General features: G+C 40.1%; 1 protein-coding gene across 3 annotated transcripts in view; it reads right to left on the bottom strand.

Annotated features, from left to right (window-relative positions):
- The window catches only part of LOC139114479 (low-density lipoprotein receptor-related protein 6-like), a 37053-nt gene extending 27567 nt beyond the window's left edge, over window positions 1-9486 (bottom strand). For 2 of the 3 annotated variants that reach the window (XM_070676240.1, XM_070676242.1), the window contains exon 1: window positions 9236-9478. In XM_070676240.1, the coding sequence (XP_070532341.1) occupies window positions 9236-9305 (70 nt within the window). In that variant the 5' untranslated portion in view covers window positions 9306-9478. Of the gene's footprint in view, window positions 1-9235 lie in introns of all 3 variants that reach the window. The other variant, XM_070676239.1, reaches the window with a different exon arrangement.
- Between the last annotated feature and the right edge of the window lie 3896 nt (window positions 9487-13382).

The following is a 13382-nucleotide window of genomic DNA, read 5'->3' as shown; positions in this document are numbered from 1 at the left end:
TTTGTCAGATACACAATAGTTCTTGGCCAAATACGTTTGGGGAGTGCAAAATTTAGATTTTAATGTCTTCCTCACATAGCTTGAGCCTAAGAGTACGGTATAATTGTGGTTAGTATATGTAGCAACTTTGGTTTTTTAAACTTGTATATAAAGGAAAGTGAGGGCAACTTCACACATCGTTTTCTACCTTTGTTAATGATGCGGTATATTGAATCGATCAATGTGGCTTTATGATATGGAGAAACATGGCGAGACACCGGTGAATCGATAGTGCTTTGACCCTGGTCATGTGATCTGGGTATAAAGTAGAAGCACAGTGTGTTTCATCGGTTGAGCTTAGCTGTCTTGATGCAATAGCACCGACAGTTTGAGATATCTTTCTTGTCATGAAGACCTAACGCACTAAATATCCAATAACTGTAACATTAGACGATTTTTCCCCACTATTTTGTTTGGTATGCCAATGACAAATTCTTGTTCTACCTCCTCTAAGTATGTCAAAAAAGGAGCTATTTAGCTTACCAACAAAGCATCTATAAGTTTAGATTGCACTTTTATTGTTTACATATGAATTCTGGTCCGGATCAGAATTTGAACACTTGTCAACAATAACAATGCAGTCCACACATGTACAGACTGAGTTGACAAGTGAACACTGTGTATTTCAGCATGCTTTGTGGGGTAGAAGAAGAAACTGTGGTTGAAATTCAAAACAAAAATAGCCTTCAAAATCATCAAAAGTATACAGCTATCGGTTCTATGAAATGGACTCTAGAACGCGGCTGTTTCTTAACTTCACTAGGTAGTGAGCCATGATATAAACCTATACACGTGTTACGTTACTACTGTTGTCCCAAGTAGAATTTTTGTTCGGAGATCGTGGTCACTTTTTCGAAAGGCATTGCATGCTATCGTAAGAACTGTTGGGTGTAAAGCAGACAGAGTAGGAATGGACCATCTTTGCAAACGTCAAAAAGTCGTGATTTATCTATAGTTACCCGTACTGTCGGGTTAAAAGGCAATTAAGTCTGCTGTGTAAAGCCAGACATATCTATTCAATTATGTATTTACTTATTTATTATTTGTTTATTTGTTTATCATTTATTTCTTTATCATTGATTTTGTTTATTACCTCTTTGTTCATAGAAGCTAACTGGCTACGACATATATTGGTTTTTTAAGAGAATAGATCAACAAATTAGCTCAAATAATTGTGTATTTGTATGTTTGTTTTTTCACATTGTAGTCGCTGGGATCTTCAAAAATTTTCTTGACAACAAACATGCACAATCGTTTACAACTTGTATGCCAACAACAGAATATGTTCCAGAGTTCAGAGTTCAAGCCTGTACTCTGACTGGGCTCGATCTTTGTTGACAACAGTCGCGCTCGAGTTTTAAGTGCCGCTTGAAATATGGCCGGTAACCATTAAGGTAGTACGTGCCGCGAATTGAAAGACTTAAAATTTTGCTCAAACTGTCCTCAATGAAACTTTCAGCCATCCTCTTACCAAATCAAGAATACAAATCGGAGGTTTCTGTGCAATGTTTGGAACTAGATACTTGTAAACAAATTCATTTATCGACACTTGAAATTCAAAATGGCCGCCATCCGTGTGTTAACTCTATGGGAGAAAATCGAATGTTTGATTTTCACAAAAATAAGCCTGTAAAAAGTTTAGCTACTCCACTAGCTTCAAAATGAACCCCTGCAAGTTCCGAAAACGGGGCGCACCGTGCGGGCTACACCCCAGAGCCACAGAGATGCATTGACCAGGTGCAGTGTATAAACGGTCAAATATCGCGGCATAGACCCTATATGCAGTGCCGTGGTGCATGCATTATGCTTATCAAAACAGATAAATGTGGGCAGATCTTTCAGAGAAACATCATTTCTACAGGCCAAGAAGAATTGTACAAGTTTGATAGTCCGAGGCGCAGTCTATGAAGGAGGCGTTGCTCTGAAGAACGATCGTGGTCAGGGCGCCACTCCAGGAAATAGCGTGCAACAAAATTAGTCAGACGATAGCATGTTTTGAGACACGCCTAGCGCCATTGGGTGAAGATAAGCAAACATCACGTACTAACTGAAAAAGGGTACTGTTTCTCACCAACAAACCTTTGAGCAATCTGGTTATTTAGTAAACTAGCAAGGTGATATTCTCGCGTATCAGCTAAATTGGCTTGTTGACAACAACTCATCGCAGACAATGAAAATTTTACTATAATTCCTTTCGTTTTCTGTCCGTCTTTATTATACATTTCCTCCAAAATTTTGCAAATGGCACTCAATGTCGTTGGTAACGGAAGTCATGCATGTACAATTTTGAATGTCATACACATTGTACGTAATTAAAAGTGTATCGTGTGTACCACGTATTCGCACATTCCGTCAGTTACAAGATGCTGTTAACCATGTTCTTTGACGCAGATCGATAAACTTTGTCGAAACCAGCAAACATGCTTTTTAAGAGCCTCATAAAACTGTACAGGTACAATATAAAGGAGTATTGCTCCGGGGTCAAGGCCCTGGTCCCCAAGGAAATAAAGAAAAAAGGCTTCTGTATCCAGCGGGAAACATTCGAATGATCCGTACTGCTGTGTGGTACACTGATATGGCAAGTTGTTTCTCGCTAGCTAGCTGCTAGTCTGGCAGAGACCCTGCGATTCGCGTTCTTCCCTAGCCCTGTTGGAACACGCGCGCGCCCTTCAAAGACGCGACGCGAATCCCAGGGTCTGGACGTTCTTGCAAGCGACCGGTCGGATTTCTGCCTGATCCGGGTACTTTACAGAACTCTACGCATCCGTCAATCAAAAACAAATGACAAGTACCATAGCCTAATAAAATTAAAAATGAAAAATAAAAACATACTGCGTATATAAGTCTACCAGCTACTAGTAAAATTTTCTCCGCCCAGTTAGATAGGTGTTTCTTTTGACGACACTACCCTTATGAATATTCATATCCTTGCAAGAACCGACAGTCGCTGTGTCTGGCAGCGCGTGCTCACAGCTGCACAGCCTTCGAATGCAGGCCCATCGCGGCGCGCACAAAACAAGGCACAGCGACTGTGGAGAGTCTAGCTAGCTGCGTGTGGTTGTTGAAAACAATTCGTCATGGACCATTGAGATTTTACCATAGGGACCCAACGCGCGGCCGGTGTTGTGGAACGTCAAGTGACAAAAACATTTCGGGTATTACACAGCGTGTCGACGCGGTATTACAGCGAGGGCACGACTTATCGGAACACCAAATTAGGTAATTACCCAGCAACTTAGCTGAGCACTTTGCAATTTGACCTGGCATTTACCTAAACAAGAGTCTGTTTTATGGTCTGAAGACTGATAAGATATCCACCAAACTCAGCAGGCAGCTCCCACTGAGTACACTGCTATGCCTACACAGGAACAACCCATTTTCAACTGGCATCTAGTTCATGGGAAAATGTGAAAAGGGAGAATAAATATAATGATGTAACACAATCTATTGTACTAATTTTGTGTCCTGGGCCTGAACCTGACAGGTTTTGCCTCTGTATGTTATTTGGCATTGAAAAATCGCAGCATCCCTCGTAAATCTACAGTTACAAACACTCGTCAATTTACCACCTTCCATGAGCCCACCACTGACGTTGATGGAACAGTCCATTTTTATCATATGATTGGATGGTTGCTCTGACGGTCAGTGTTTCTTCAATGTATGTAATTGTGATTAAAAAACTGGTAATAACATGCATATATACAAAAACAGGACACAAAATGACAGCGGCAAATCATGTTTTACACTTTACAACATTTTATTCCGGCCCTTCAAAACTCCCCATCAACTACATGCAGCTGCCAGTCAAAAATGTTTTTTCCAGTGTAGGCATATCAGTTTACTCAGTGGAGGAGCTGCCTGCTGAGTTTGGTGGATATCTTATCAGTCTTCAGACCATAAAACAGACTCTTGTTTAGGTAAATGCCAGGTCAAATAGCAAAGTACTCAGCCAAGTTGCTGGGTAATTACCTAATTTGGTGTTCCGATAACTCGTGCGCCAACTTTGCGGCACGCACAAAAAGGGTAGTCAGGGATTCCTACAGCGGTTCGTCAAAAAGGGAGCGTTCGAAAAGACGGAGTGAAAGCTAACAGGTTAAAGTCAGGTAAAGGGTAATCTATAGCACGTTTCCAATCCCTCATGGTGAATTGAGATTTTGTCATTGAGACTTATGCGCCAGTCAATGTAAACCCCCACCCACCCCACCTCGGGGTTTAGTGGGGGATTTGGAAATTAGTCCTGTGAAATCTGCCAAATGCCCCACCCCCTGGGGCAAGACAACCTGGAAAATACCCACCTAAACCAAGTAAATCCCCCACATACGGGGGTGGGGAATTTGTAAATTCCTACACACAACCACTCTTTGGAATTTTCATGTCGTAAACAACCTGCATCAATATAAAAAGTTCATGTTCAACTTCAGAACAATTTTAATCATTTAAAACAGGGTTTTGTGACATTTATGCTGTTCACAAATGTCTATCACAATCAACACAAATAGATCCAGGATAATGCATACTTTTCGCATTTGTTTTTCAGCCACTTATACTGTGACTTTAAGTGTTGAGGTGTCACTGTCACGTCACCTATTTTGGAGCAAAAATTTACAATATTTTTCATCTAGTTTGCTTGTATGTTGTCAGGCATAAACATATTTCAGGCTAGAACAATTAGATCAAAACACCAGATGTATCATACAAGACCTGTCGCCTCAATAAACTATTAAAGCTGATAATAAACAAGATACATGATGTCCAATCTCACAAGTGCAGCTTTTTTGTCTTCTCGCTCTCATGCTACAAGCACAATGACACATTCTACATCAGTCATGCACTGATTTAAAACAAGCAGAGGAATGAAATTCACAATGGTCCGTGTTTATTCATCACAAAACACACCACAAAGATACTGTGTAAAACTCAACAGAACAGATGATCAGAATGATCACACTGATGAAACAACTGTTTCCCTAGCTATATGGGTCATCATGAATAAATTTGATAATACATTTAGCGGACATAAAAAGGAATCCCGTCGTGACCGAACATGTTTTCCAAATACACAAGCAATTTAAAGGGCCATTTTTCATGAATTTTGTTTGATGTGAGATACTACTTATATTGTTTGACATGTCGAAAGATACTGAATGAATAGGTGACCTGCTATATTCGACCCCGGTTTTAGACACGATACATGCAAACCATCACGAAATGCTGAATTAATGGTCATGACCATTAATTCGTTTTCGCGATGGTTTTACTTAATTTGTATAAAACTGGTGTCGAATATATGTATGGTCACTCATTCATTCAGTATCTTTCAACATGTCAAACAAAATAAGTAGTATATCGCATCAAACAAAATTCATGAAAAATGGCTGACTTTGTCCCTTTAAGCTTTATCCAAATTAGAGTTGACCCGGAGGTCTTTTTAGTGCTGGACCATGTCGATGAGGCATCGTGAACATCCGAAATGTCACGCTCAAGTGGGAAAATGTGGGAAATTTTGCGTATGGTATGTTCAGTTTTCCAAAAAATAAGAATACACGGCGGATGAAAATCATTTATTTAGTTATCGATATTTAAGCCTTCAATCACAAATATACTTTCATGCACACCTCTGAATATTGCTGCATCGCGTTCATCAATAGCCAGTTGAAAAGCTGCTTACCGGCCCACATGGCCTTGACATCCACCTTTCGCCATGCTACCGCTCTGAACAACAACATAACATTACCAGGGCCTGAAAATTTCTGTTTTTTCCCACTGGTCCCAGGACCAGTGACCTGTTTTTTTTTCACTGGTCCAAAGGTAAAATCCACTGTCCTCAAAAATTTGCATAACAATACAAGAATGATTCATTTCTCATACTCATGTTATATATGCATTTCTATCAGATTTGCTTGGGATTTACATACAGCATAAACTGCCAATCTTTTTAATATAGACACACTGCATAAACATTTACTTGGTAATTTTCTCAAGTTCTTGCACCACATACTTAACATGTTTTTTTACTATTGCTATATAAAGTTCATTTCATTTTTATAATTGCCCAGTGGTTGATTCTTTCCCATTTAAATTGTAAAAAATAGGTTTAAAACACCAAATATCTGAGAGGGACTTCTTTTTCCTTTGATAGCAATATTAAATTGCCATAACGCTGTTTTGACAAGCTAGGCGGTTCTTGTTAAGGTCAACTACAATCGAGTTAGGGGGTCTTGACTATATAAGGAATTCAGCATGGTGACCTTCTAAATTCAGAAGCTTGCTTGCCACGGACGATCGGAAAGTTGTAATGAGACTCCTTCCAGAGAATTTTACTGCAAAATACTACTTTGATAGACAGAGATATAATATTTTCACACAATTTTGGGGTTGCTGATATTTTTAGCTGAGGCTATGGTCTGGTTTTTACCACATTAAATTTTACATGTAAAATGAGTACGTGGCCCGTCATTTGATTTTTGCAGTGCAGTGGCTAGTGGACGCTCATCGCCTGGCTCATATCATGAATCGCAAACTGTATAACTGATTTTCCTTTAGAGTTTATGTTGTGATGAAAGAAATAGACTAAATTTTAAATGTTTGATTGACTTAAAGACGCGATAATTATTGTAATTTTGTAGCTAAAAGACGTAGTCTCTCAATGGAATGGGCCTCTTGGTTTAAGTGTAACTGGCTTTAGTGCGTCTCTGCTACCTCCTTGGTTTCAGTAACTTCGGTATTTTGGGGGGACGTAGTTTCTAATTTTTCGTCAAAAGACACTAGAACACAATCTGGGAAAAGCACTGGACATTCCCTTGCAAAATAAATTGGCTCCTTTTTTGTATTGGTCTGCGGACTTTTTAGGGGTAATTAGTACTGGTTCGGGATAAAAAATCACTGGTCCGGGACTTCGGGTAATTTTCAGGCCCTGCATACGTGCGCATGCGTAGTTATTTACGAACATCTGGGCCTGTCCGTCAAAGGAATAGGGGGATCAAAACGAGGCAATTGCCCCACCCCCTCGGGCACAGTTTCATGGCACACACGGTCTAATCCCCCACATTTTTCCCGTATCGCCCGAGGTGGGGGGGGGGGTGGGGTTTACATTGACTGGCGCATTAACGCGCGGGCCGATGATGTGGAACGTCACGTGACAGAAACATTTCGGGTATCACGCTGCGCTGCGTGTCGACTAGGTATTAAACCTTTACGGCACGCACCACAAAAAAGTCACCAGGGGATTCCCACAATGATTCGTCAAAAAGACGGGGGCGAAGCTTGCGTACGAATGCCCTCAGCATTAAAGTAAACAGGTAAAAATCAGAAAAAAGGGTAATCTACAACACGTTTCCAATCGCTCACAGAGAATGATCCAGTTCTCCTTTCACGCCCGATGAAGGTATGTTATACTTTAAAATCGTTGCGTCTTGAGCAATTACTGCACGGGGCCATTCTTTAGGGATTCCTCCAATGATGTGTGAAACGGTACTGATAAGGATTCAGAGAATTCAGTTTTACAAATAACTTCTAAAACTTTTAGACAACGTTCACTTACATTATTTAGTATGCAACACAACACATAACTCATTAGAAAAACTTCAATGAGCAAAACCTAAAAATAGGTTTTGTGTAGGGTTAGGTGCTCAAACACATCTAGAATTCGCCTCGGGGACAGATAGGGACTCTCAAATTTTTACAATTCTTTTCTGATCTGTCACTTATGAGAACTCATTTTAAGGGTCTTGGAGTGAGACAATTTTGCACTAGATTTCTCGAAAAGCGAACTTTGATTTTCCTTCCTATCAAATTAACACGGGGGTTGCTGTCATTTTGAATTTCAAAGATTGGTAAATGTAACGTCATTTATTTCTCTTGTACCTAATTTTGCACGGTGGCCTCTTGTTTTCATTTGTGATTTGGTAACAAAATAAACGTTAAATGTTATACACTGAGGATACTTTCAGTGTTTCACTGTCTTCAAGTTTTCAGGATTGCAGAATCCATAGCCGATAAATCATCAGTTTCCAAAACGGTGATTTGGGAACAACACTCCGTATAGTTTGTAAATGAGATGGCATTGTTAATCCGCTACTGCACTGCACGTGAGAAATGATGGCTGACCCACAGTCCCTCAACACACGGGTGGAGGGACTGTGGTTGACCGGAACGCTCTCTACGTTGAAAGCAATAACAATACATTAATTATGTGACTGTAATCTAAACAGGACTTTCGACGTTTGATTTACAGTTGCCCACCTCCCTTGATGCGAAAGTGGCATTGAGCTATACACGTGCCGCGCGCCGCGTGGTATTTTCGAGGGTCTATTTGCAACATTAGGCCTAAACTAATTAAACAGACTGCAAGTTCAAGCACGGGTTACCAAAAGCTACATTGGCTTGTGTGACAACCAGCGAATGACATAACGAACCTATACAATGCAATTAAGACTGCACAATGTATAATACTGCGAGACAACAATACACCGATCATAGCTGCTTTTAAGGTTTCCGTACTTCCTTGTAGTTCATGAGCCACTACCCTGATTATGAAATTACTGAGCGCATTAACCTAAATACTGAGAGCGATTGGAGAATGCGACCTTACGTATTTGACATTAGAGCGTTACGTCCTTGTGACACAAATTTGCATAATATAATCATACATAGTGTATTTATCATGAATAAAACGGTGAAAGCTTTCCAGACAGCAACATCAACACATTGCAAAGGTTAGTGATCATTGGAGATTGAGAGGACTCCACTCTTTCGCTTCCAGGGGTGTCGCTGACTACTTGGGCAACCGTTTTCTTTCCTCCGAACCAGAAATTAACAGGCTTCGGGGGTCGAACTCAGCGCTACAACGCAACAGGGTGTGGTGCGAAAGTTTGCTCATGAAACATCACGGCACATTTGCAAATATTGCGAGTGGTATAGGAGTGCTTTGTACCTGGTCAGAGTTGACCATGTTGTTATGTGGTGTCTTTACAAAACAATGCCCTTCCATTTTGTATAGCACTGATGGGCAAGTTTTGCAACCCAATATGGCTGACATTTGTCGGCTCTTATCAAGGGATTGGCGTAGGAAAGGTGGATTTGGAGAGGAGGGGAGGTTGGGGAGTTAGAAATGACTTTGACGAAAAGATGCCCACGGTGAAAGCTGTTCGGCTTTGCCTGGTCCGTTCTTTAAAGGACCGGAGTTAAGCTTACATACCTGACAAATAAATGACGATCATTGAGATAGTCAACCACTTGTAGGATCCACTGCTTTGCTTCATGTCCATGGCTACGGTCGATTTTCCTGCGATTAAATCGCCGTTTTTCTAAGCGCAGGACAAAATCCAAGCCTACAGGGACGATCACACATCCATCTGTTTCTACTTCCGTGAGTGACGCAGGGTAATATTGTAATTTTACTTTCAGGTGTGCCTGCACACCGTTCTGTGTGTACACAAGTCCCGGGGTGACATTCGTCTACGTCGTATTGTTCAGTGCTTTATTGTGTGTGCTTGTTGGTGTATGGCACGGCAGTCACTCGTGACCCCGTGACCTGTTCGGCTAGTCAGTGAAAGGACTGTGATGTGAACGTCGCTTCGTGTATACGTATACATCGCTTTGTAGGCTTCGGTCGTCGTCGGGGGTTTTGAATGACCCGGATCTCTGATCGTTTCCCGGTTCCACTGGACAACAAAAGACCCGGATCAGAAAACAAACGGTTGTTGTCGTAATTGTATACCACGTTCTGTAAAAGTGTCTCGTTAACTTGGATTTAGTTACATTCTTTTAATATTTCGGTCGGTTTCACTTGTATTGAAATTCACTACTAATTTGCCAGTAAAACAACATAATTTATTGGTATTCAGTATTTTCACTGGATTTTATACAACGGATTTTATTTATTTATTTATTTATTTATTTATTTATTTATTTATTTATTTATTTATTTATTTATTTATTCATTGACAATTAAGGTTTCCCATCTACAAACGCAAATTGTAGAAATGCCCAAATACGGTTGTAATCTTCCGAGGGGTCCTCTAAACAATAAAAAAAATGTAAAAGTTAAAGTGTAAAAAACTCAGACTGTAAGGACAATAAATAATGCAAATGCGTGAAAAGGAATAAAAAATGTTAGTTTTCTATATTTGCGACAATGAAAGTTTTCAGTTGACCTTTCAAAACACTGAGATTAGCGTTACATCTTATAATGTCCAGTAATGAATTCCATCTTTCCAGTGAATATACAATGCCATTACAGCATGCTACTTTGCATAGTTCTCCAGGCCACAGCCAGCAAGGCCACCACGGCACGGTTTCATGGAGAAATACGAATCGATGCTACAACTGAAAAGGCAAGGCTTTAGAGAGAAAGCGCTGTCGTCTCAGAGGGACAATTGGGCGATCTCGTGTTCAGAGACTGTTTCGCAACGAGGTAGAACGCTAAAAACGCCCAAAGATTAATTTTCCTACCCTATCAAGACCAAAATCCAGCCGGACAAATTATCGAGGCATTTTCAGGTTCTTGTCGACAGCTCTGAGTTTCTGAGTGATTTCTCGATGCTTCAATGATATGGGCATAAGGCGTAACTTTCTCTGATGTGTGTTAAAACAGACCCTAAAAAGAATTTGACTCATTTTTCTCCCTTTTTTGGTACAGTAATTTTATCCTGTTACCTAATCGATCCTCAAAATTACATCTATTCAACATCGTAAATTATCGGCCGAATGACGCTAAGTGACCTGTGCCGAACTTCATCGCTGAGCATCAACATAGATAGTCATGAGATTAAAATGGACGATGCCAATAGTGAAAACCGCTTCCCCTCCAAAAGCTCTGTACAAATATCGAGAAAAGATGGGCCAGGATGGAAGGTTGGGATCACTTATGATTGAATTCGAAGCTGGTAGGAACGATCCTGAGGGTAGGTTTTCGGAACAATAAAGTTTGTTGCTGTATGTGTGACAAGCCTGTGAAGTGAGTGGAGTTCTCACTGTCTTGCGTTCGTTCGTTTTGCCATTTTTTCTCGTGAAAATCGAAAATTTAATTTTCCTCATTGAGTTTACACAGTGTGTAGCAGCCATTTTGAAATCCGATTACTGAACGGTAAATTTTTTATTATTTGTTTCTCTCATCCAAGAACTTTCTCTGTGACCCGTCATTGGTGTGCTTCATTTTGAAGGGGCCGGGAATTGATTTAAAATGGTTCAAGGTTTCCTTGAAGAATGTATGAGCAAACGTTTAAAACATTTCTGTTCCGTGTCCGAGGCGTGTGTTACCGTACCCGGACTATGGTTATAGAAGCCGTGATCAGGCAGCGCAGACAGAGGCGTTTGCATAAGTGAAAGAAACATGGTTGCAAACAACTGTAAATCTTATTCGGAACACAAGAACAACATGTTAAGCACTTAACTTCTGCTAACCGTACACTTCTAAAACTGTCCCTCTGTAAAGCGGAAGAAAAATACCTGATGGGCATGGGATAAACGAGTTCACAATCGCCCTACTGTTTTACTCTTTGTTTGACTGTGAAAGAAGAGTGACCACTCGTAGTTGGTACATACAATTGAATAGCATTCATCGTGTTTTAAATCTCACCAGATTAAGTCATCTGGACTGCTAAACTGTTATCTCTTCCCTATCTCACACACTTGGGACCACTTTCCCACAATAACATCCCCTCTCCGTCTTCCCCGAACATGCAAATGCAAAAGCGTTAGCATTTGGAAAACGCGGAGAAGGATGGGTTCGCTATGTCAGTGCCATGCAAACGTTTAAGGGGCAGGCAAGTGGTGGTCTGTGTACAATGTCATTGTCGATCTGTATACCTAGTGTAACAGTATCTGTATGAAATAGTTAATACATTGGAAGTGAAATTTGGATGGGAATTGTCAGTAAGTGTCCTGATAGCGGGGGACAATTTTCTCTTTGAAAAGCATTCAGGAACTATAGTAGTTCAAAGCAGGTTAAGTATTTTTATGCGTCCATCTTTGAAAAGCAGCAGTTCCTCTTAAGACTAAAGCCTTCACGCACCGCTGACGTATCGGGGAACACTCATTTGTATAGTGAAGTGTCACTAAATTCACTAAATTCAATTGACTTGCATGTAGAAATGTAAGAAGATATTGCCATGTCTTTATTCTTAAACACTTTTACAAAAGACTTGGCATAAATAGTCATCCTAAAATTGTATTCGGAAAGTGGTTTAACCAAGCTAGATATCAAGATAAAATGGCAAGATTATTTCTTTCCAAACTAAAAAACATGCGAAACGTGGTTTTCTGACGAGTTTTTCTCTAAGTAGGGCGGTCGCCGGAACTGCGCTTAAATGTGGTATGGGACCCATACTACCAATGTGAACAGGGTATCAAAGGTTGGCGATGGATGAAAACTGTTTGTCATAATGTATATCGAAAAATGTTAATGTTGTACCGATGTTGACGTGATGCGTCTAAATACCATGCATGAAATAAACTGGCTGTAAACAAGAAAGTCGCACTTGCGCAGTTCCGATGACCCCCTCCCCTTAACAGTTTTGATGAATGTATCATTTTGTACCTTCACTGCTTAGTCAGCAGCCCATTTATTTCTTCAACCATTTAAAAGTCGTTTGTGTTGGAACGTCTGGAAAGTAGCTCCGAAAGACATTGACGATGCCTCAGTACAATCTAATAGAATTCTGTACTGCTTTGTCTCAATAAGCAATGTGAACTACCTAATCTCAACGATTACGGTGTATTGACGCATCTTAAAATGTAAAACTGTTATTTTTTTCTGTCATCTTTCTTATCTACAACGTATGAAATCACAGGAACCTGTACAGCATTTTTACTCTTGCGTATAGTCATAAACCTCTTTTTTAATTCCATCTAAATTTGACGATATCAAATCATTATTTTCACACAGAAAGATGTATGTGTGTTCTTCTCTCGTCTCTCCTGATCAAAGCCCTGCAGTGCCAATACGGATATTTATGCTTGAATATGCCGAGCTTGTGTTCATTCTAACTTATATGCGAAACAAAGCGGTACAAGCGACTGGCGACAGTCTATGAAACACATTGATACGACATATACTCCAAGGATCCGTTCCACATCAAATTATCATACATATTTCATATATGCGATTCAAAAAGCTTGCACATAAATAAGTACGCATATTTCATGTAACAACTATGAACAGACAAACGGACCCGTAGTGACATCTATCGAAAGACAATACGGAGTCACCGTTCATTAACATTTGTTGAATGTAATGTGAATAGTTTCACATCATAAATTGATAATTTTATTCGAACGTGTGAATTATGGTAAACAGTCATCAGTTAACATACCTCTGCCGAAAAATAAAAATGTTTTCATGA

The sequence above is a fragment of the Ptychodera flava genome, chromosome 16, assembly GCF_041260155.1.
Source record: "Ptychodera flava strain L36383 chromosome 16, AS_Pfla_20210202, whole genome shotgun sequence".
NCBI lineage: Eukaryota > Metazoa > Hemichordata > Enteropneusta > Ptychoderidae > Ptychodera > Ptychodera flava.
Note: the sequence above shows the minus strand (reverse complement) of the source record. Positions and strands in the feature narration are given on the sequence as shown.